Source organism: Pelobates fuscus, chromosome 1 (assembly GCF_036172605.1).
Source record: "Pelobates fuscus isolate aPelFus1 chromosome 1, aPelFus1.pri, whole genome shotgun sequence".
Lineage (NCBI taxonomy): Eukaryota > Metazoa > Chordata > Amphibia > Anura > Pelobatidae > Pelobates > Pelobates fuscus.
Window position 1 is genome coordinate 312,081,705 of NC_086317.1, and position 25,890 is coordinate 312,107,594.

Sequence of the window (25,890 nt, forward strand, 5' to 3'; positions counted from 1 at the left end):
AACAAAAGATACTTTTAGTAACGTTTGAACCCCTGGTCGGATTCATGCCATTTTTTAATATGTTGTTCCCCTGAATGGATTGATTGTGGATATGCATTATGTGAATGTGATGTATGGTTTTAAAGTTATGAAAGTTGTGTAAAAGTATATTTTACACTGTATGCATAATGGGATTATGTGTCACACTAAGGGGAGGGGATGTGTGGGAGGTAACATCTATGTCATTGGTTCTTTTATGCCTACCCCTGGGTGTGGCCTGTATGTGTGAGTTGGAAATAAAAGCCAGGCTGGATGAGCCAGTCCAGAGTTCCTGTTTTACCCTCAAAGTGATGTGTCGTCTCATTATTGGGGGAAGGATTTATTGCATGCTGTTCCAGTTGACTGCTAGGAGTACAAGCCTATTCGTATGGTTCCTATTCAATGGTCTACAGCATTCAGAGGCTTGAGAGGATTCATATGTTTCTCGGATTCGGTGATTGTGGTGTCTGCCAGAGTGCTTAGAGTCCTCAGGAAGCACTAGGAGCATCCATTAACGGAGGTACCAAGTCGGGGTGCCAGGTGATCCGTTACAGTTTTATACATGGTCTGTTAACAAAGGAGAGTCATTATTCAACATCCTTTTTCTTCTAAACCAAAACTAACAAAATAGGTGCACAAATTGTGCACTAGAGAAAAATTAAATAACATTTAAATTGACATTTATTAAAATGCAAAAAACACTGTCAAAAATATTCAAGATCAAGATAAATGTGTTTACTACCACAACTGTCATGGTCCATTGCAACCAACAGAGCCTTCTGACTATGGGCAACACTCTTTTATGTACATATATCATCCTTCTTCCAAGCTCATTGCAGTTCTAAGTCTACTTTCTACATATTGTTCAGCTAAAGCTGTTTCTGTTTGTGTCTGTGGGTATCTATCTATCTATCTCGGCAATATTTTGTCCACTAGTTATGCCAAAGTTGATAGGATGAGCCAATGCCCTTCAGCAGAAGATAAGGTCATCTAGGAACACTAATTATCACAAACTTGTTGCAACATTCACCACTTCTAAGGAAGTAGTCTTCATTTGGTATAATCTTTGCTTTTCAAGAAGTTATCAAGTATCTGTGGTCTGTTAGTGCTTTAGTGATTTACCTATTTAATGTGCTGATTTTATCCTTTTTGTGAAGCGAGTCATTTTAGTTCGACTTATAGTTGTGTAGTGTTTACACTTGCCTATATCTATTGTTAATACATTTATTCCGATTTTTTTTTGTAGTGCAGGGAAGTACAGGCAGATGCAATGACATGAAGAAGTATAACATTCTAAACAATCATATTGGTAATAGAGGCAGGCATCATGTCCAAGAAACTGCACTATTTTATGTTTAAGGAATAAACATGCTGAACATACATGTCTGAGTGTGAGACTAGGTAGGAGATTCAATAACAAAAAGCATCAGACAGGATGAATACTAGTTGTGTTAGAGAGAGAGAGAGAGAACAAATCTGTGAGCGAGACAGCATTATCCAGCCCAACATACTTGTCTTTAATCGAGACACTAAGCTGAGACTCTCAAGAAATTGGCTAGCCATTGTGTTAGTAATAGCATTAAGATGCTATGTAGCATACTAGTAATTGTGATAAGTAATAAAAACAGGGGCCAAGTACCCAACCTGTACCCAACCCAACCTGATCTGGTACTACCCCGTACTCTATATTCGCCCGTCAGTCTGGGTACCCGGGGTGAGTGATATATTCAGGCCTACATACTTGTGACCTATTCCCCTATATCTGCTGTAATGAGGGTGATTATGGTAGGTATCTCCTTTGTTCACAGCTTAGTGGGCTAGTTATGGGGGTAACAGGGGAGGTAGGGTCGCTGTGTAGGGTTTGACCACTTGTAGTTCACCCTCGGTACGGTACTAGGGGGCTTTTGAGAGATCTAATCAAGGTGGGCATCTGAGTAAAAGTAATAATGAGTTACCCATTCTTAACTTAATGTGTAAGTTGACATACTGTGATACGTCACTCAATGACCCCTGAGCGCTTTGGGGGGGGCGGGACCTGGGGCAGGCACTTAGTGAACCTTCACAACACTGTTAAGGTTAAGTAGATAAACGATAAAGTAGGATTACTAGTAATTTCCACCACTAAATCATAGTAGTAATCGCAGAGGAGATAGTGGGATAGAGGCCATAGTGTATGCTAGGGGATAAAGATCGTAGTGGATAGAAGCTATAGTGGGCGCAGAAGAGGGATAGGGGCTGTAGTTGGTGCAGAGAGCAATAGAGACTGTAGGGGGTGTAGGGACAAGAAGGGCTGTAGAGGGTATAGGGGCTGTAGGAGGTAGTGGGGATTTAGGGGCTAGTAGAGTTTTAGGGGGCAGAGGTGCTGTAAGTTGTCATGGGGTTGTAGGGATTTCAGGGGCTGTAGGAGGTATATGGGCTGTAGGGGATGCATGGATTTTAGGGGCTGTAGGGCCCTGGGGGTATACGGGATGTAGCGGGTGCAGGGGAAGTAGGGGGTAGAAGGGCTTTTGAGGGTAGTGGTGTTTTTAGGAGCAGATGGACTTTAGGGGGCAGAGGGGCTGTAGGAGGTAAAGGGGATGAAGGGGGTGCAGTGATTTTAAATGCTCTAGGAAGTATATGAGCTATAGAGGGTACAGGGCTTGTAGAGGACTTGTAGGGGCTAGTAAGGCTGTAGTGGGTACTAGGCTTATATGGAGTAGTGGGGATGTATGTGGGTAGAGGGCTTGTAGTTGGTAGTGGGGCTGTAGAGGGTACAGGGCTTATACATATAGTTGGGCTGTAGGAGGTAGATGACTTATAGGGGATAGTGTGGCTGTAGGTGGGTAGAGAGCTTGTAAGTGGATGTGGGGCTGTAAGGGGTAGAGGAGCTGAGGGGCTTTGGGGGGGGTAGAGGGGCAGATTTATATATTAATAAAAAAATGGATTCCTCTCCCTGAGCCTTACCTGTGGCATGCTGTTGCAGACTCTGCTTTCTCCACATGGCTCACTGAACCTTTGACACATGATGTAATTTCCTCTATAACGAGCTGCATGGAGCTGCCTGATCTGTGCTACAGACAGCTCTCATTCTGTGCTCATCAGACAGGCTTTAGGCACACTGAGAGACAGCCCTAGTGGGTGTTTGGGAGGACCCCATTAGCGGTCTCTCGCTGTGCCCGGCCGAACAAGGGGGAAACAATTATTGTAATGGGCCCTTGCAGTGCCGTGCAGGCCTCTGACTGACTGCAGGCTGGCTGGGGAGATTTTTGCACTCAGGCTGGTCCCCAAGAGCCTCGGGCCCTCGATCCATGACTAATTTGCCTGAGTGCTCAGTCCGCCCCTGGATAAAAACTAAATGAAAGATGTACAATAACAGAATGTCAGCCTGGTCAGCCATCCGGTGTCGGCGCCAGACCGTGGGGTGAACTGAATAATTTTGGAAACGTCCCAGGTGCATGTCTGCCCATCACTGGTGTTTGCAGGTTGTGTAATACCCAATTTCTGGAGGAAAATAGCTGTGTCGGTTGCGGATGAGATGTGGTAGTTGCGGCTATCGGGGTATGTGAGGGGCCCCATTTGTAGTCAATTCCTGCTGATCTCAAGGGCTGCTGGAGGGATCTTCTCCAGGTCAGAGTGGAGCAGCATAAATCCTGTAGAAAGTGGAGCTGCATCTCTTCAAAGTGGTAGGGCATCTTGTTCTTTACCGCGTTTTGAACCGCCATCCTGTCTCGAAGCATGAGGAGGTGCACCAGCACGTCTTGAGAAACCCCAGCCGGAGCTCTGGCAGATTCGGTCAATCTGAAGCAGCTGTCTATTTGTATGCCTTTAGTCGAGTGTTGAAGTTATAAAGCAAATAGGCGTCGTAGGAAATGCAGCAGTTCTTGGTCATCAACTGTTTCCGCGATACCTCTAACTTTGAGGTTGTGCATTGTCTCGTATCTTCCAGTGAATCTATTTGTATTTGGATGGCTTTCCTCCGCGTTACTCTCTTGGTGTTGGCCTATGGAGGAGACGGACTCCTCAGCCACCCTCACTCTGGCATTGACTGCCGACATGTCCTCCCTGATGATATCCAGGTCAGCATTAAAGAAAGCGCGTATATTGTTTATTAGGGCCTTAATGGCCGGTGCTTGCAGATCTATCAGTGGTGAAGAATCCGAGCCCTCTGATCTTGGGATGTCGTCAGGGGCATCAAGAACTTCATCCTCGGAGGAGGAGTAAGGGGAGTCCGGTTGTGGCGCCTGAGCCGTGACTGCAGGAGGTCACATATATTTATGGTGCCGTCCCCTGTGAGGGTTTTGTGCTTTTTTGCCTTCTTGCACATTTTATAATGTGTGGTCAGGCTTGGTCTCTGTCGGTATTAAGGCAAAAAGCCGTTGAAATAAGGGTATATGCAGTGTCAACAGGGGAAGCTCTGCAGGCACGCGTCTGTTACCTTCAGTGTCAGAGCCGCGCCCCTGTACTCAGACTTTTTTTTTTTTTTTTAAGTCTAGCATTTTTCCATCAAACCTGATACTGTCCAGATTTGTATTCAGTTATTATTTTAAAGGCAGATGCAACACAAACCAGATATATCCTACATCCACCCCAGAGACCCAGTAATAGGCAGTGGATTTCTATGTCCATCCCTCTTGCATTAATTAAACTGTACAGTAGTTTGGATAAAAACACCCACCTCACCCACCTGAATATAGAGGCAAGAACCAGGCGTATCCAAAACATATTCTATGTGTGAACAAGTTATATGTCAAAACCATAATTGCAGCTAATTACAAACGCTTGGTTACACGGAAATAGCCTAGTTTGGCTTTAAATAAAATAGATCATATGGGGTAATCAATCAAGATGTCCGATTGAAGTCATGGAATGTGTAATGATTTTTTTTTTTTTTTAATGTATTTATATATTTGCATCAACAGACTAGATCAAAGCTAGGCAACAGAGCGCTCCATGCGTTATGGACTGCATCTCCCATACCTACTTTTACAACCTTAATGCTGGCAAAACATCAAGGGAGACGCACATCATCCGGAGTGCTGAAGGTTGGACACCTCTGGGCCATATCATACCATCACCTTTTCTGGTGTGCTTTGTGTCAGTTATAGCCAGATTTAGTGGCTCAATGTGGGCAGATGAAATTTAAGCAAGGCTCAAACCATCTGCTACACTTTTTTGTTTATTAGTGGATGGACACACTTCCTCTTTCACCTGAGCCAACCGGGACTTCAGTGATAAACTCACAGGGGGCTCATATGAAGGTGGAAATCACGCCACCATCTGCTATTGCTGGTGAAGCCTTTGGAAGTTGGTGTAGACCATAGAATGTGATGTCAGCTGTGATCTATTGAGACCAATACTGTGATTAAATTGAGCTGCCATATAGCCCATTGACACGTTAATGGGGAGAAACGTTTTGTTTCCCCTACTTAGAACTCATAAAACCTTCACAACGATTCGCTATTATATTGGGGTCCCTTGGGAACAGTTCCTGTAACCTCACAATGGGTTTCTTTGTAAGCATGAGGTCTGTGTAGTCTGAAAAGCACATACCACATGGGCCCTATGATCATATTCCCCTGATCAGCTGATCATGCACGCACAGCATGGTTTTATTAGCAAAGGACAATTGTGTATATTGGTTTTTCTTTTATTTGTAAGTGACATAGAAGAGTTGTATTGCTATTGTGCAAGTGTTTTTTTTCAAATAAAGATAAAAGCTAAAGATTATCTGGCAACATAAAAACAAAAAGGAAAATCTGAATAATTGGAATAATAACTTGTTTCTATCTGCACATTTCCTAAACTACCTATATAAAATCAGGACACTGGTTTTCTCATTCCCTTGTCCTGCTGTTGCTTTTACATTGCCCTATAATAGAGCACTGTCCACTCGGTTTATTTAAAGGGCGTTTGGCATATAGTAGGCACAATTTGATTGATTATATTGTTATGTTGGAGTGAAGTATGAGCCATCATTTTACAAATTGGGACAAAGTTTAAAAACCTATTCCTTGTGCCTGTATTCCTCGTGTTACGTAACCAAGCTGTGTATTACTAAGATGATGTACTTAATGGCAAGGAATAGCATTACATTATAATTTATTTGATGGGTTTGATCCTCGATATTTTGTCGTGTTGTTTCCTGTGTTTTTGTTTTGCTGGCTTGGTTATATGTTGTAGTGTTGGACTGGCAACCTTTCCTGCTAACCTACAGAAAATCATGTATGAATGCAGGCTTCTGGATTATATAATAGAATAGCCAGGAAGCACTTTACACCAGTCTGTCACTTGGCACCATGATCCTTCCGTGTCTTTCTTATGTTTTCTTCCTGAGCAGCTCTGTTCTTTGTCACTGTAAGACCTGCTGATTTCTGTCCTGTGGAGTTGGCTGAGCTAATAATCCGTGGTTGACAGAAATTGGACAATGTTTGTGAGTCTTCTGTTTATGGTGATTGCTTATACATGTTACTGATCAGACCCTTTGTCAATACACCCCCTCCCCACCAGTTCTTTCACCTGCCTATACTGTAGATAGGGGAAGCTGCTCAGACTGTATGGTCGCTTTCTCTAGATTTAAGTGACAGTGTTTTTGTCATTAAGCAGGAAGTACCTGCAGCTAGATAAGAACATGCCTTTATCTGTTTATCTTTGGAATTATTCCAAAATGTAAAGTGACACTCATCAGCAGGCAGCAACAGCAGTGAAACCCTCAAAGACAATGAAGGCTCTTCTCTAAAATTGCACTGTTTTCCCTTGCAGGGTTAAGGGGACAGAGACAGGGATACTGCACCCAGACTCCTTCAACGGGATGAAATGGTCTAGGTGCCTGTAGTGTCCCTTTAATAGAAATTGAGTTTACCAAATTAGATCTGCCAGTATAGCCAGATAACCGGCGTTGTTATATATATTTTTTTATTTTATACTATTCACAGGCAGATTCATAAAATTTCACTCCGGACAAAATATAATGTCAACCCTCAATTTTATTGCTATCAAATAATCATGGATTGCTATCAAAGATTTTAATTAATGGGGCATCTTTCTCCGAACCACACAGGCTATAAAACACTGCTCCTGTCTGTTTCACAGATGTTGGCTAACCAATTTACTAGAACATTATAAATTCTGATAGGATTGTTTTGTTGTGTTCACTCACAATCCAATTCTCTTTTTTCCCAGGTGAAGCAAAAAATCTTCCTTCATATCCCGGGCCGAACAAGATGCGGGATTGCTACTGCACTGTGAACTTGGACCAAGAGGAGGTATTCAGAACTAAGATAGTGGAGAAAACTCTCTGGTAATTTTTATTTTATCGTTATTCTTATATGAATGTAACCTTTCTTCAACAATTCCTGTTGCTCTTCTGGAGCCAGAGGGATGTGATACTCAATCTGGTGACGTTCATTCCCCTCTAAAAATCTAAAGAGTGTAAAGTTGATATATATATATATATATATTATGCATGATGTCTGTGTAGTCTGAAAAGGCACATACCACATGGGATATATATTGACATGTCTTCTCTTGTTTTCTTTAGTCCTTTCTATAATACAACTGGTTCAATATTTTAAGTGTTTTTTTTTTTTTTTTTTTTAAACTTGGTTTCTTTGTTATTGTTTGAGTCTTTTAGAATAAGGTAAAAAAATGAAAAATACATAAAGTTTATTTCAAAACATGCATGTAAATGAACAATAGTTGATTGTCCTAGAACAATATTAAAGTAATAAATAAAAATGGGAGGGAAGAAAAAATGTGAATTAAGTATTTGGAAGGAGGTCGGTAAAAACATTGACTGTGAGTACAAATGAATAAAGTGACATTGACAAAGCATAATGTTTAAGTGTAGCCACAGATATCTTGTTGAAGAACCCTACATTCCTGCAGTTCCCACACATGGACACCCGTATTGTATGTGTAACAGGTAGTTGAAGTGGAATTCTGGCATCATCAGGGTTGAATGTTTCCTCATTCAATCTTCACTCACCGTCTGAGCAGTAGAAACAGTTGTCTGTTTTATTTACAAATTTTTATACGCCTTCATTGAACCCCTCCCAGTGTGTGAGAGGTCAGGTATTGTTTTGGGTGGTCATGTGCAGTTACAGTGAACATTCTGTTGCGGGCAATTTGCTGGGGTCTGGTTCAATACTACGTGCCTGTTCCATCCTTTAGGAACATAATTATGAAGGCCCAGTTTTTTTTATTCCCCACCTAGGTGTAGGTGTTAAGATCCACAGATCCACTGATCGATATTTTTTATTGTTTTTCTTTTGCATCCCTCCATTTTTAGCCTATCACCGTTCTTTATTTTTCTTGACCTTTTGCTCAATATTCATACTTTGGCTTTAGAATCATATTTTTTTTTTTCAGATTTCCAGATTGATTTTTTTTTTTTTCATGAATATAAAGACAATTACATAAGTTACATTTTCCCCTCTTTTTTTCAATGTCTTATAAAGCTGACTTTAGTTTTAATGGTGTATTTGCCCTTTAAGTAGATTATGTAAATATTAAGCAGATTTCCCAGCAGTGTAAGTGGTAACAATTCGCAAAGTGAAGATGATCTCCATAGTTCATGTGAGGACCAGTCATGCTATCTTGTTGTCCTGTTTTGTGGTCTGCAGCTGCTATCAGTCTGGAATGTTTTATATGTATATATAAACCAGACTTGTGGTTATTGTCCTGAGTGTGATATTCTTAGTAAGCTTATTTTTATTGAAAAAGGTTTCTGAGTCAATCAATTTGCAATCACAGTTAAAAAGAACACAGTGTTAGGGACACAAAACTGCCATTGTGCCCTTGCCTATAGTTATACAGAAGTTCTCTTTTATTCCAATAAAATTGGTGAAATAAAGGTTTTACTTGCCTTCTTTCCAGCACTGATACCGCCTTGTCACTGCTCACCTTCTGCAAAGTCATCAAGGAAGCATGGATTTCTCCGGTGATGGACCAATGCAATGCTCCTCATAGAGGATTATTGGATACCTGATGTGAATACCACACGCACATCCAGGGATGTATCTACTGTGAAGCAAAACAGGCATTTGTCTTGGGCAGCACTTTCCAGGGGACGTCAAAAAACACATTTTGGGGGGCCCCCGGGACAAGCGGCTAGTTGTTTCCCGGGCGGGAGGCAAGGGAGCTGTTTCCCGAGCGGGAGGCAAGGGAGCACTTTCCCCTGAGCTCTCCCTGATCAGCACCCTTGCGTGACCCGCAGTGATGCCGGGAGCCGGAATATGACATCAGTCCAGCTCCCAGCATCACTCTGCGGCACGCGAGGGAGCTGAGCAGAATGATCACAGCTCCCTCGCTGACCACATAGAGTGGGCGCCCGCCTTGATGCCCAGCAGCCCCACTGGACCCCAGGTCAAAAATCCACCCAGCTATCACAAAAGTAGGGAGGCTGGGTGGATGTAATTTTTTTTTTAATGAAAATAATAATAATTGTGAGTGTTGGGGAAAAGTGTTTGTGTGTGTGTGTCAGTCTGTCTGTTAGTGTCTGTGAGTGTGTGTCTGAGTGTGCCTGTCTGTCAGTGCTTATGTGTGTCTGTCAGTGTGTGTCTGAATGATTGTATGTGTCTGTCAGATTGTGTCAAATCAGTGAGTGTGTGTGTATCTGAGAGTGTGCACTGGTCCGTGAGTGTGTGTCTGTCAGTCAAAATGTGTGTTCGTTAAAAGGCCTTGGCAGGAAGGGGCAGGTACATTTAAATTAGGGGGTGCCAGAGATCTGTCATTCCTAGGGCAGCACCATTCCAAAACACACTTCTGCGCACATCCAATTCTTCTAATAGGAGAGCATTTAATCCAATACTTTCCTGTGAACTGCCACATCATGTGACAGTTTTTTTGGTTTTTTTTTCGGCCAGTGCAGCAGAAACAGGTCTAATGGATAAACGGCAATGTTTTACCTTATCAGGTTAAGCATACAGGATCACTGCACCTGGACCACTTAAAGGGTAAAAGGGTTAAAATAGTCACCCAGACCACTTCAGCACATTGCAGGGTTAATCCAGCCTCTAGTCGCGGTCTTCCTGAGCCCGGCGCTGGATAAAGGTAAGTGGCTGAAGGTGTTTTAACCCCTTCAGCCCAGCGGGAGGGGGACCCTGAGGGTGGGGGGGGGGACCTAAGGGTTATATAGTGTCAGGAAAACTAGTTTGTTTTCGCTGACACTATATGGATCCTTAAATTGAGAATAAATGATCTGGGTGACTCTAGTGGTCCTTTCAGTGATCGTTCTAAAAGATCTAACCCTGCATCGCTGTATTTATGAATGCACCCTTTGTGAACATGTAGGACAGTAGATTTTTTTTTTTTCTCTCTCTCTCTCCATAGAATTCTATGGAATTCTCCATTTACAGTACATGTCGGAGGATGAGGCCACTGCATTTGTTCAGTAGGAGGATGTGGAGTGCTGTGGCATATTAATAGCTTGTGCTGAAGTTTAAAATAAAATCTCTGTGAACAAATAAATTGCGTTTTATTTTTTTTTATTTTTACCCTGGGAATCTCATTATTATTCTTAGAGCAATTCCCGTCAAAGAGAGGACAAAGTGATGTCAACCTCCAAAGGACTGCATACTCCACAGAATTTAGTGTTGTACGAGGAGGGCAATATAGGTTCCAGGGTTCAGGGTTAATGCATGCAACGTCTGTGGGTCACATCATATTGAATTAGAAATGCCAAATCAGCAATTACATTTCACTATCGCATGTGCAGAAAATACCAACTGGAATAATGTAATATCGATATTTACATCTTGGAGAAAATCTACTATAGAGTTGTATTAACATGTTAATTTTAGAAGCGTTTTTTTTTTTTTTTTTTTTTCATACAATAAATTGTGTTCTTTTTAATGTGAGTGGCTGACGCCTGGCATAACCTTCCAGTAGAAGTGCCTGGTTAACAAACTGGAGATTATAATTGAAGTCCCAGAATCACTCTTTAAACAATAAACTGTTTAGAAAGGGTGTATTCGTAAACACGTGGTAGGGAATTGGGTCTTTTAAAAGACTCATTTAATTCTGAATTTTATTTTAATTCGGAAAACTTTTTAATAATAAATAATGGGGAGAAAAAAATTAGCAAGGATCAGCGTGAAAGCTTACAAGGACATATGTAATGTGTGTATATTAATACATAGGCTGAAAAGAGACATGTGTCCATCAAGTTCAGCCTTCCTCACATTTGTTTTTTGCTGTTGATCCAAAAGAAGGCAAAAAAAAACCAGTTTGAAGCACTTCCAATTTTGCATCAAACTAGGGGAAAAAATCCATCTTGACCCCAGAATGGCAGTCAAAATTATCCTTGGATCAAGAAGCTATTACCCTACAGTTGAAAAATTATATCCTTGAATATTCTGTTTTTGCAAGTATGCAGCTAGTTGCTGTTTAAATTCTTTATGTGAGTATACGAAAAAAAAACACTTTACTGCACATAAAGGAACAAGTATGAGATACACATAACATAGCCAGTGTTTAGCATGTTTAACAGCACAAGTACTATTTCTACCAATTTTCTTATTAGTAAGTCAGGCTAATCCCCCTCATGTCTAATCAAAGATTGTAAAAGTAATTGCCTAGGAGGGTGCAGGTAATATGCGTTGTGTTCCCTACTTAGAGAAGGTGGAGTTGCATGCTGTACGTAGGTTAATGCACGGGTGGTTAGGAGAACTTGGACATAATGGCCTTTAGTTACCCAGGGTATTGTGCAGTGATCTTGTAGAAGGTCAGGAGCTCCAGGTAAGAAGCTGAACGTGTGGCGAGGAACTTAGAACAAGGGTGTTGGAATTTTCGGGAGAGGGGAGGTGGGGATATTGCTTAGACGGTGTCGTTGGCTGTCCGATTACGGAGCCAGATTATAGAATGTATCTTATAAACATAAAACTATGAAAGCTATTATATGAAACCCAAAACAGTACTATGGTTAGAACAGTGTGAGACAATATAAAGTGATACAGTGAGATGCGGCTGCCAATCTCAGGTCAAGGAGTCCGCCGTCCTTGCTACTGTTCCCCTGCGCACAAAGGGATTTATTTCTGCAATATTCCAGGGTGGACGGGCATCCATTGTTGTTGCTGTCGCTTGGAGACCCAATGACTGTAGGAAAGTTGCCGTCTTGGAGATATGTGACAGGAGGAGCGTCTTGCCAGCATGTTCTGCCATTAAACGATGAGGGCCCCATTTATAAGGGATAGATTTCTCACGAAGCTGCTGGGTGACTTGGCAAAAAGCTCTGCGCCATGTAAGGGTGTGTCTTGAAAAGGCCCTGTATAATATCAGGCTTGCTCCTTCAAAAGTAATTGTGGGAGAGCCTCTTGCGGCTCCCATAAGGATCCCCCGGTCTGAGTCCCGGACAAACGTAACTAGCACATCCCGTGGTGCATCCTGGGGTGCATTGATATCCCTGGGGAGTCGAAAGCAGGAATCAATTCCTATCTGCTTAGCTTGCTTTGGTATTAATAAAGTGGCTATAAGCCTCCTGCAGTAGTGCGGCAGTTCCATGTTGGACATTGTCTTCGGTACCCCCGGATCTGCATGTTTCTTGCCTTGGCTTTGTCTTCTTTACCGGCTAGCTGGGCCGTCAGTGTAGCACACTGTTTTTGTAAAGATCCCAGGGTTGCGTCTGTGGCAGAGTCCGCCACTCTAGAGCTCTTGAGAGGCTCATGCTGCGTGATCAGACCCATGAAAGCACCGATATGTCTTGATCCAGAGCCGGGGTCTGCTCTGTTCTTCTTCGTCTTTTTCACCATGGTGCAGGGTACTCTGGGGACCCCCCTCAAAGCCCAGGAGGTATTTTGTAGGCTCCGGTAGATCAGTTTTATCGGGTCCGGGACTCGGAGCTGTGGCAGGCTGCGTCTTGCTCGTTCAGGCGCTGGCTCCGCCCCCCCCACCCCCACCCCAATCAAGTTGCTGTTTAAACATCTATACCGACTCTGATAAAACCACTTCTTCAGACAGAGAATTCCATATCCTTATTGTTCATACAGTAAAAAAACAAAAAACTTTCTGGGGTGGGCTCGTGTCCTATGTAAAGTCCTGTTTTTGAATAGATTTCCACACAATGGTTTGTATTGGCCCCGGATAGATTTGTATAATGTTATCGTATCCCTTCTGAGGCAACGTTTTTCTAAACTAAAGAGGTTTACATTTGTTAACCTTTCTTCATAGCTAAAATGTTCCATTACTTTTATTTGTTGCTTGTCTCTGCACTTTTTCTAGTGCCATAATATCCTTCTTCAGAACAGGTGCCCAAAATATATTATAAAAAGACATGCTTATGTATTTATACATGTATATTATTATATACGTTTGTGTGTGTAACTTATTTGCAAGCTACGCTTGCATTTCATTGCCTTGTGTCATTCATGAGCCCACAAGCGGCATAACTCAGGTTATAGAATATCATTCTTCTTGGGAATGTATGACCATTTTAAGAGTGGTTTAAGTGCCTCCCATCCTAATTGACTCTTCCAGAATGTGTGTTTTTCAGAGGACTTCAGCAATCTTATTATAGAATTGTTAAAATGAGGAAATCTTCAATTACTGAAGCTTAATTGAAATGGTAAACTTTTCCTGTGAGATGTAATTGGGAACTGCAACTGCTCATAGACTTCATCAATACAGCACAGATTACATGAACATCTCATCTCCAGAGCCCTAATCACATTCATATCGGATAGAGTCTGAATGGTTCTGATTTCAGCTCAATTCTAAATTGTGGTAATTGGGTTTATTTGTATATATTTGACCTATAATTTGTTTTGTGAAACCTAAATGTGGGGATTTTTTTTTCTTCCATTCCCATAAACTTTTAATAGAACTGCAGTTTCGGTAGTGCAACATGTTGAATGACTTATTTAGCCTTCCCCTCCCCCCCCCCCCAAATATTTACTTTATAAATATATATGTGTAAGGTGATAATCTTTACTTTACATTCTCCTTATTACTGAAGGGTTAATCTGTGTGTTGTAAGTATGGTTGTATTTCCCATATTGTTTTTTATCTCTATTTATTTTCTCTATGATATTCTGTCCTGATTAATAGAGCAGAACATGTTTACTTTCCAGATAGTGCTGCATATCTTTTCTTATAACAGCTGGGTTTTAGAGGCGCATGTTGCCCTCCAGAATTCTGATTCAGTTTAGTCCTCTTCATTTAAGCTGGACAGCTTTGTTAATGCCGATCTTGTTAAATAAGATGTAATTCCACATACTTCACAGGAGTAATGGTTTATTGCAGTTGGAATTAACATGCTAATGTGTGTCTGTGTATTGAGAGATTTCTGAGATTGCATGGCGTATTCTTTATCCATTTGCCAAGTGCGAAATTCCAAGATTGATACTTTTTTTTTGTGATAGAGCTACTGTATCTTCTATCCATGTGCTTATATGGCTAACAGAGGCATGGTCTACCAATACGCTTCTAATGCTACCCATCAAAGCATGTTGTCTTGGAGATCATTGAAGTCCAGCATTTTTACAGAAAAAGTTAGCTGTGTCAAAAGGTTCACCTATGTTCCACTCTGGCAGCATGACGCTTAGGGGGAAAAGCTGGTGAGCATCTGGGTATGGGTGTTGTAGGAAGATGAGCGTAATGTTTGCATCATATTTATTCTCTCAAGGTTTATGTAGGGCAATGTCCTCAACTGCAAGGCACATCTCGGTTTGGAGAGTCTGTCCACATGGGACTTTCTTTACAAGTTCTTTTCCTCCTGTCTTGTAGTAAGTACTCAAAAGTAGAATGCTCTATTGTCTGTATTTATGTTAATGGCAGAGAGAGGTTATTCTGGTTCTGTGTTTTGTTGCTTTCTTTGCACACTGTTACTTTTTACCTCTGTGTAGCGAAGTACAAAATAATCCTCCCTCGCCATACTGCTCATTAAAGTCTGCTTGCAAAATTCAGTGCTCCAACTCCATGAATGCCTTCTAAATGTGCAGTTGGGTAATGGTATTGTGCACCACTTCCAAAAAATTCTATTACACTTGTATGACGTTATTTGAATATTAAAACCATTTAATAGTTTGGTCACAATAGTTGTCACAGCGCATTCTGCAGATATAAATGCCACCATAGCACTTGTTCTTTTGCATGTGTTTGAACACTGTGTGGAAGGTCCTGTGGATTATTTAAAAACTTTTTAAAAAAAGTAATAGGCCTGGTCTGTCTTAGAAAAGTCTGTGTCTTTCTTTGTGTGATTACTTAATGTTGATCTGCAATCTATGCTATTTGCACGAGGAGACTAAAATGACTACACAAAGAGGCACACCAGTGATTTGTATTCAGAATTCACTGCCAACCTGCCAACCGTGAAATCGTCCCATTGAAAGGCTTCTATAATTACCAGTGATGTTCGGTGGCAAATATTGAAGACTTGGGAATACAAAAAAAAAAAAAAAACCCGTCATGAACTGAATATTTTTTCCAAAATTATTATTACAAAATATATGCCTTTTTATTGTACATGAAGTTTATTATCCTTTTACAGATCATGTGCAGGTTAGTTAATAGGTAGTGGTAGTATTCATTATACTTTGTTTTATTGAAATAAACTAAACACAATTGTATTGTTTAAAAAAAATAAGCCAGCGACACCAGTAACATTGGTATAAAAATGGTACTGACACTTCTCTGGAAACTGCACCATTGAATAGAACATTGAAGATGATCTTAAATGTGTTAAAGGATCACTATAGGGTCAGGAACACCAACATGTATTCCTGCACTATACTGTTAACACTGCCATCTAGCCCCCCTGGCTCCTCATGCCTCCATAAATATAGTAAAAATCTTACTGTATTCAAGCCTAAAGCTGTAAATCTGCATGCTGTTAGACTCGGAAAACCAAGCAGTTTGCTGACATGTGGTAGCCTGATCCAATTACAGTGCGTCCCCATAGGACTGGCTGAGACTGACAAAGAGGCAGATCAGGGACAGAGCCAGCATGATATAAACACAGCCCTGGCTAATCAGCATCTCCTCATAGGGATGAACTGAATCAATGAATCTCTATGAGGAAAGTTCAGTGTCTGCATGCAGAGGGAGGAGATACTGAATCACAGGATGCTGTGCACAGTGCTGCCCTGTGCTCTGCTGACAGCAGACCTGAATGGATGGAGGCATATTATGCCTCCATCAACTCCGAAGTCCCTCTGGTTCACTCTGAGTGACTGCAACTGGAGATGTTCCTAGCTTTCAATGTAAACACTGTACTTTCTCAGAAAATACAGTGTTTACATGAGAGAGCCTGCAGGGAGCTATAGTTCTCACCTCAACAACCTCATTAAGCTGAAGTTGTTCAGGTGACTATAGTGTCCCTTAAACAATGATTGACAGGCAGTTAAAATGGAAGCACATGGCTGTAGGATAAATAATTGTTTTGTACATTGAAAGTGGCTCGATGAACACAATATAATTTCCGAGTATTCTATAAAGACAAATTCTTTGTCTACTTGAAGTCTACTCAAGACTAGATTCTGCCAATTTACCAAAGCATGCTTGTAGGGTACCTTTCCTTTACAAGATGCACCACAGCAGGATGTTATGTGCTTTAGGGTCAGCTCTGCCCGTAACCTCCACTTGTTTGCTTTTAAAGCAGACTCTGTTGTTTGTTCTGCATACCATACATCCATTCCCTAAAAAAAAAAAAGCATTTTAATCTTGTCCTGATAAGTGTTCATTAAATAAAGTCCTCCCCCTAATCTCTGACACCCATGAAGATAGCGATACCTGGTGTGAGGGTTGTGGTTTGTGAATTTGTTTTCCCTGAGTTGTACATACTTACATCATCTGGTAACTGCAGCTCCATGCGCTCTACATTGACATTACACGCTGAGACACTGCCCTGGATTTTCATCTTGGATTCAGTCCTTTGCTGCTGTCCTTGGTATCTCTCTCTCTCTCTCTCTCTCTCTCTCTCTCTCTCTCTCATGGCTACGTTGCCATGGTCATACTGTACAAGGTCTTGTGAACGTATACAAAGCCATCTTGTTTTAAAGACGTATAGTGACAGTCTCTTTTTGTAGTGGTTATGAACCAATTTAACAGTTTAACAACTTACTTGGGTTTGGGCCAACTGCCAGCTGCCACCTCCTGGAGCCTGAATCTTTTACAAAGAGCTTCGATTACCTCAATTGAGCTAGGCCCTGTCGTTCTGGACCAACTCATTGGCTGAAAGAACTCTCTCCCAATAAATGTCTCCCAATTCTGTTGGGCTAAGCTCAGTGTAGGAACTTCTGGTGACACATGGGGCAGTGGCAGGTGCCTGGAGTACCCCAGGTAAGTTGTCAAGCCTTTTTCTAAATGGTTTCTCTATTTACACTGGGAGGATGCCATGGCACTCTTGGCACCATACGCGCCTCAGCAGGATGTAGTGATTATGGTGCTTGAGGTTTTCCTTATAAATCATGTATGGGGCAAACTCAGTGCAGCTTTATCAAAGTCACCAAGTTCTGGCCTGCCCCCATCCCATCCCTTTACTCTAGTCAAATCCTGTCAGGTCCTCGACCAGTCTCCTTGTCCCAGTCTGACTCCTGTCTTGTCTTGGATGTTTGTTGCGAACACTTAAAACTTGGCGCGGGAACCAATGCATCTATTAAAGTGAAGGCTCTGCATGAGGGATCCAGCTTTCTTCTCTTACTTGTGATTCACTCACCCTACATTATCCTGTGTTTAATCACATTGACTAACATGCACTCGTAAATGCTTTATGCAGTAAATACATAATTATGTGTACAAGGAGTTGGTGTACAGTGTAATACACATGGTTGGAGAGCTTGCATTGTAGTTGTCAGTGAAGTGATAAGAGTCGAGCTGTTGGCTTCCGACTTCCTATTCAGCAACTGGCTGTACATTGCACGGGTTGATTAGCAGTCACAAATAAGACTCTTTTCCACAATGAATTGCACATGATATACATTGTGCTTATCAGAAGTTGCAAAAATGTACAAGTTTTGTGACTGTGTTGGAAACATACGTTTATCCCTTTATTGCCTAATAAGCTTAGCAAGTTGCATGCAATACAAAGCATCTGTACCCACTGTGTGCCCAACATGTGTGCACAATACATTGCCATATCTGGGAGTGAGAATGGTTAATATTTGTTACTAAGGAAATGTTGAAGCAAGCACTGACTAGTGCATTTACACACTTTGACAGCTGACAGAGAGAGGGAATTGAAATATGTGGTCAAAGCAACAATATATGTTGTACAATATTGATTTAGATTTCTGCATATTATTAATGTTTCATTGTCATTAATAACCGCAAAACAGCTGAAGGGGTGTGATGATATATGCAAAATATATCACTAAAGCAACTGTACAAAGCAGTTAGTGCAGAATCTCTGAATCAAATTTGGGTAACTATAGAAACTAGAAAGGGGGCTGTTTTTTGTGTAGGAGTAATTCATAGATTTCCAGGACCAGATTTGGAATTAAAGAGAGTTGGTAGAAGTTGGGAACTTAATTACAATAAAAAGGAATGTAATTATTCTTGGGAACCATTATGTGCCAGGTGGGAGCTGTAAAGTTATTTGTATTGTTCAGCCAGCACAATTCTAAATTTCTTGAAAGGAGGTTAACGTGTGCAGCAGTGCACACTAGTGTATATATACTGAAAGGTAAAGTATGTGTTCTGGGGAATATAATGCCATAAATGGATTCTGAGATCAACAGGTTGGATTATGGGTGTCTGCAGAACATACAGAGCTTACACTATTTTCCCCTAATACACTTTTCAGCATTGTGTATATTTTTTATTACATGGTTTAAAAAAATATATACTTTTATTGAACTTTAATAAATTGCTGAGATGCCTGAGATTGTTCCCTGACATACCATCTGTTGTGGAATGTAAAACCAATATGGAGACACACAAACACACCGTACATATCAAGTTTTTATTTAAAAAAAATAAATAAAAAAATAAATAAGTTTAAATCAGAAGAGCATTGTAGGGTATACAAGTTCAATATAACTAAAATATTTAAAAAGTACATGAAAATACGGTATAAGGGGGGGGGAAGCTAAACATCTGAAGCGAGCGGTTGCATGGCCACGGTGCTCTGGGACAAACTACAGCTAAAGCGACTTGGCCGGCAACGAAACCCGCACAACCAGACCCCAGAGACAGCACAGAGAACCGGGAGAGCCGAATGGGGCGGAAAAACAAAAAAGCGAAACCCAATAAGCCCCGACAGGGCATGGACATTGGGGAACTATGGTAGGAGGCGCCAAGATGGAGTCCTTGCACGGTGGATGCTCGGACTTCACGAAGGGGTCGTCGGACGATGATGGGGGAGACTCCATGCTGGCCACACTGTCCCATTCCCATTCACAGGGACCACCACCCCCAAAGGCCCCCACCCCAGTGACCATGGAAGCAATTGGTGACCTAATGGCGACTCACCATAAGAAGATAGCTGCCGACGTGGCCCTAATTAGGGATGACATCAAGGGCATCACAGACAGGCTGGGAAAGGTGGAAGCCTCCTCCGACAGCCACACCAATCAAATCAGGGACTTACAAGCAGCGATCAAAGATTTGCAGCAAAAAACCCTGCAGCATGAAATCCAAATGACCGCACAGGAAGACAGACACCGTCGGAACAACCTCAAGCTCAGAGGGGTTACAGACTCCATGCCAGAAGCTGAACTACCGCACTTTATCAGGCGACTCCTCACGGAGCTACTGACACCTAAGGCGGCTAAAGTGATCACCTTAAAGGACCTATTCCGGCTACCACGACCGGCAAAGGCACCTCAGGCTGCCACGGGGGACGTCATACTAAAATTTCATTCAGCCAAAGATAAGAAGACGGTCCTAGATGCCACAAAAGGACAATCCTCTTACCCCTTTGAGGGGATGACTCTCTCTTTTTATGCGGACCTGTCGGCCGGAACGCTGGCATGGAGGAGATCCCTGAGTGCATTCACAGCCCTCCTGCGCCTCCACCAAATCCAATACCGCTGGGGCCCAAACAGAGTCCTCAACATCAGCAGAGGAGACACCAAACACATGATACATTACCCCTGCGGCTTCTTGGGGGTTATGAGGCTATTGAACATCCCTGCGGACTCTCAAAACCAGGCAACGTACCCCACAGGTCGTAGCCAACCACTGGACAGACACTCCGTATATGCTGCAGAATTTACACCCAGGCAGACACCCACAGACACCTACGCTACAGCCACCACATGAACGGGACTGCGGACTACCCAAACAACCAAGACTCACCTCTGCCACCGACGGAGATCGACCGATCGCTGTAAGAGTGGCCGGACACCACCTACCGGACGCAACGTTAACCAACGGGACAGTCCGCGAGACTTGTTTCACCCAACTCCCTGGGTTTTGAGCTCATACCGTATAAACTTCAGTAGAACTGAATAAATTTTATTAGCACTATTGTTACACTTTGTATTTTTCTTTCATGTTTTTTCCTTTTTTTTTTTTTTTCTTTAATTTCTTTACATTGGTCTCAGCTGTACCGGCTTATCTCATCACAGGCCCAGCCGCATAACCCACAAGACCCCCAGGCGGCACCTCTCTGGGCCATACCGCTGCTCTCACACAAAAGCACCCACACTGTATAGCTAATGTGGTTGCCCCAGACTACCTATATCTACCTTCACTTACACTGATCCCACGCAGGCCAAGAATCACCTACCCTGATACTCACCTCGCAGCACATGTCCCTACTGTGCTGTAACCAACATAAATTTTAGGCGCTGCATAGAGCTGCCAGTTAGAGGCCACGCTTAGTATGTTCAGTATGTAACCAGCTATTTTTTTTTTTTTTTTAATTTTCTTAAATTATCATTTACTCGCCGGCCACAGACAACTATCACTGTAAGCGTTCCCCTAGAGCTTGGCATAGCACAACCTCACTGGCATCACCTACTCGAAATTTACCTGATAGGTCCACACCTACGCCATGGGACGGCTGACCAAATAAATTCCTCACAATCTGTAACAATCTTGTTCCACAGTTATCATATCCCTGAAACACGACAGCATAATGGCTTTCTATTAAACGTGCATTATTATAGCTAACCAAGCACAGTTACACATTAATGGTTTTCACCTGTTTAATTTACTGTTATTATGTCGATATAATCGTTTGTCAAAGCGACATACTACTGTTTACAAAAAAAATGTGCGGATTTTCATACCACTACCTAACGTGTATTAACCTTGAAATACGCTATTGTGGTGTCTGCTGAAACCTTGTAACCACCCGCACAAAGAAAATAAAGAATTAAAAAAAAAATTAAAAAAAATACGGTATAAAGTCACATGATTATCGTGTTTCATTAAACAATGTGTAAGTAATATTTAAACAGATGTGGAATTTATCACATGTATGGATTCTCCTATGACTGTAACAAAGGTTACCAAAAGAGTTATCACCATTGAGTTCTACAATAACAGGGCGACATCTGCCAATTATATCTTTACCAAAACAGTTAACTTAATGCTGCTCATTTTATAAAATCGTTTATATGGGGGTCAAGTCCCCCGCATCAACTTAGGCACATCGCCCACTATCATGATATGCCTCAACTATAAATTGTGAGAACCTGTGACATTCCAACATCCGGTATAGAATTATTAAATTCATAGTAGGGCATACCATTTACTCTTTCTGATATATGACTATAGGACTTCCTCACCAACTAAACCATTCTGAACCCTAAGGTTGCCACTATGTTCTGTTTTAATGGGGGTATTCCTTCCAAATCCACACATCAACGGGTTTGTAGGTGCATTGCACAAGGGAAGTAGAGTATTGGTAGCCCACATAAATTTCCCATTATCAAATATACCGAATAGGAAAAAATAAAGAGATTAGTCTTTCATGAATGCCCTAGACCAGTGATGGTGAACCTTTTTGAGCCCGAGTGGCCAAAGCCCAATACATGCCAACTTTTTTTTCCCCTCAAAGTGCCAACACGGCAATTAAACTTGAATACTGAGGTTTAAGTTTAGAAAAAATAACTCGTACAGTTGTCCGAACAAATTAACATCTTTTGTTTTAAAAGGACACAACAACAGAGCGTTCAATGATACAAATTTTAAATAATGATAAAAATAGATAATTAAGCTTATATTTATTAGTATCTCCAACGTATGCAATGCATACACACCGACTGCTGAACACACATTTTATATATATATATATATATATATATATATATATATATATACACACACACAGACTGCTTAATACACAGTCCGCTGAATACACACACACACACAGCCGAGTATACACACACACACACACACACACACTGCTGAATACATACAGATTGTTGAATACACATACACCTACTGCATTGAGGGGTGCAGTGTGTGTGTGTGTGTGAGGGGGGTGCTGTGTGGGGGTAGGGGTGCTGTGTGTGTGGTGGTGGTAAAGATATATATATATATATATATAGATGTATTAACTCTTTACATCCCCCCCCACCCCCGTCTTCTTACCTTTGGTGAAGGAGGGGGGGGGGGGGGGACAAAGCCATCCCTGGTGGTCCAGTGGTGATAAGTATGTGACTAGGAAGCAGCTCTCCTGTACTCCCGCGGGATGCTGTGTGGAGTGTTGCCATGGTAACGCGCGGCAACGATCCACACAGATTGCTCGCGGGTGTACAAGAGAGCTGCTTCCCAGATCCCTCCCCCTGCTTCCGGGTCCTTCCGACATGAAAGCAGAGTAGGCGCCTATTCTGCATTGCTGCCGACAGCCAGCAGCCCCCTCCCCTGGCGACCTATGGCCGCATGCCCACAATGAGGGCCCGGCATGCCACAGGTTCGCCATCACTGCCCTATAAGAGCAACGTTTCATCCTGAACAAGGTCTTTGTCAAGAAGATGTTTGGAGTCCCATTCACCTCATTCATTCTTTCCTCCAGTTATCAATCTGAGAGGTGCTGGGAGTTATGGACACACTTGTTAGTTGTGTTTTTTTTTTTTTTTTTTTTCTCCCTGTCCAAAGCACTTTCCCAGTAGATGAGCAGCTGAGAGAGGGTGATGGCCCGATGATTCACAGTGTCACAACACACTTTTTAAGGTTGGAAATTGGGGTCTAGGTGCCTCCACCCCCGCCCCCCCCCCCAAAAAAAAGTTTAAGTCCCCGATTAACATTCTAGAAAATATGGAAGAAGATTTTACTTGGTTGATTATTAGGATTAATATAAAGTAAAATCATCTGTATTCCTCAACAAATAAGACTGATTACAAATCACTTAGACCATATAAAAAGCTGTCATTGCATGATTTCAATTGAATTTATTGATTCCTTTATGTGTTTGGCTTCCTCCATATTACTTTCCACTCTATTTAATTTACCGCATACAGTATGTATTGTTGTCTTGTGGGACCCATCTGTGGATTTCACAAAAAGCATATTTATTAGGGTGAAGCAGTCACTTAATGAAGTCAACTAATTCATTTGATTGTGTTGGACAAAGAGTACAACTGAGAATTACAAATGGGAGGATAATCAGCTTGGCGTATTAAACACAGAATGGTTATCAGTCACTTTGCCAGCATCCACTCTATATTCCTAGGCTTATTCACACAGCAGTGTTGGGTTTATTCCCAGTGGCATATGCACTTACATGGAACTGTAAAACTGCTGACATTGTAATGCCTACATTTTGCAATTTGGTTTTCTGTTCACTACAAGTCAGTGTTTACTTTTGCTAAGGACCATTGCTGCATGTCCTCATTTTGTGATGTTATACATAATTAACATATGTTTGGTAAAATGGACAGTAACTGGTGATGCAAAATAATTTCCACATCACCTCCAGCCATCGTCACTCTTTTACCTCTCTTACAGCCAGCCAATGTCTGTCTCAATCAGTATAGAACATCTGACCTCTTCTTACTTTTATCTGTTTATTTGTTCTGTTTGTCTTGGTTTTTCCTGTATTCTGTTTTTTTTTTGGTGTAGCCTAGTTCATAAATGTGGAGTAATGGTTCAATAACTATTCACAACACTAGGTGTTCAAATATCAGTGGCCCGGGCTGAATTCCTAGCCGTGTCCACTTGCGAAATGTAACCACTGTTAATTTGCTGGTTAGAGCAGTAGTAACTTTAGAACTGGGGGACCTGGGTTTGAATTCCCAGTGAGACAACTTTACCAGTAAGTTTTCTTTAGCAAAACCCCTAATGATATGCATCTAAATACCTCAAATCCTCATAGATTGTACGCTCTTTTACCTGTAACCTATTTATACTTGTAAAGCGCTGCGGAATATATTGGATCTATATTAATAATAATAATTTGCTGCAAATCTTCCAGTCTTGAAGTGATTTTTGCTGTTTTTCAAGTGTAGAGGCTGCTCCTGCAGCTTTGCTGAAACACGGTGCCATTTCCTTTTACGATTCCAATTCCCCTAGAGACAAACTGACACTAGAGACATTGGACTTGATAATTGAATATATTTTATGTCTGGTGTCAGCACACAGACTGTGCTGATGCTGGCTGTTTGTTAAATCAGGCTGATCACAACAGTAGCTCGGCATGAGTAGTAGGAAGATCAGAAGGTACATTTGTGTGTGTGTGTGTGTGTGTGTATATATATATATATATATCACTTCTAATCTAAATTATCTGTTATTACTATGCCCATGGCAGCTATGTGGCCATCTGCGTATCGCTGTATGCTCGCATGAAGTAGGTGAATATTTCCATCAAAGCCTGAGGAACATAGACCAGTGTCTTACAGGAGACTAGTGTGCATTGAGATTTTATTTCATGGTTAAACTGGTTTGACTGGGTCAGGGACTGCAAATACCTCTGTGTTCTATTAGGTGCCCTTCAAGCTTGAGATAGAGAGAGCTATTTCGTGTTTATTGTTTAATTGCAGGGCTGTGTTTTTTTCCATGTAAGTAGCTGAGTAAAAAGATAATCACGCGCTATTTGGAAGGCAGCTTTCCCTTCTTATAAATGTTTTAAGGATTTTTGAGCATTAACACCTTTTTACAGCACAGGTCGTTGTATTGCTCTGTGTGACAACATGTTTATTTCAAAATACTTAACTTTTTTTCTGGATTACAAACTTTTTTTTAATTTATTTAAAATTTTGGTAAAAAGCATACAGCATACATTATTTTGTTTTCAGTTTGATATTGCTATGTCACATCTCTATTTTGTAATCTACTACAACTACAGATACTCTTCTCCATGTGCGTCAAACTCTATGTGATCTAACTATACAAAAAATAAGTACTGCGCTCAAACTCACATGACTCTTGGGCAGCAGCAATGACTATAGTAAACATCAGCCCCAATACATACAATAAAAAACAAAGGAAAAACGTCACTTGCACACTATCCAAATCTCTATGCGTATTTAAATAACTGGAGGTTTTTTATTATCAGTCATATGTCCACTTGAGTGTAAGTTCACATGCCACATCAAAGCAAAACCTCTTTTACACTAACAATTCACCTTGTGGTGTTCAGCTAAAGGTTAAATCTCTGAGATCTAGAGGGGTATTTTTCTAAATCCCTACATAGTTATCAACCCTTAATAGGGAACACATGAGGTGGGCTTGATGTGGCAGGTGAGGTAACATTCAAGTGGCCACTGAAATTATTCATTAAAACCTCTAGTCATTTAAATATGCATAGGGATTTGGGTTAGTCCACAAGTAACGATTTTCTTTGGTCTTTGTGATCGGTCTAGCCATACATAGTAAACCGCTCAAAAAAAATAAAGAACACTTAAACAACACAATGTAACTTCAAGTCAATCACACTTCTGTGAAATCAAACTGTCCACTTAGGAAGCAACACTGAGTGACCATCAATTTCACATGCTGTTGTGCAAATGGGATAGACAACAGGTGGAAATTATAGGCAATTAGCAAGACACCCCCAATAAAGGAGTG

At 41.4% G+C, this 25,890-nt stretch overlaps 1 protein-coding gene across 2 annotated transcripts in view; it reads left to right on the forward strand.

Annotated features, from left to right (window-relative positions):
- RASA3 (RAS p21 protein activator 3) overlaps nt 1-25,890 on the forward strand; it is a 192,968-nt gene that overhangs the window by 55,339 nt on the left and 111,739 nt on the right. For both annotated transcript variants that reach the window (XM_063458648.1, XM_063458658.1), the window contains exon 2: nt 7,177-7,294. In XM_063458648.1, coding sequence (XP_063314718.1) covers nt 7,177-7,294 — 118 coding nt within the window. The remainder of the gene's footprint in view (nt 1-7,176; nt 7,295-25,890) is intronic.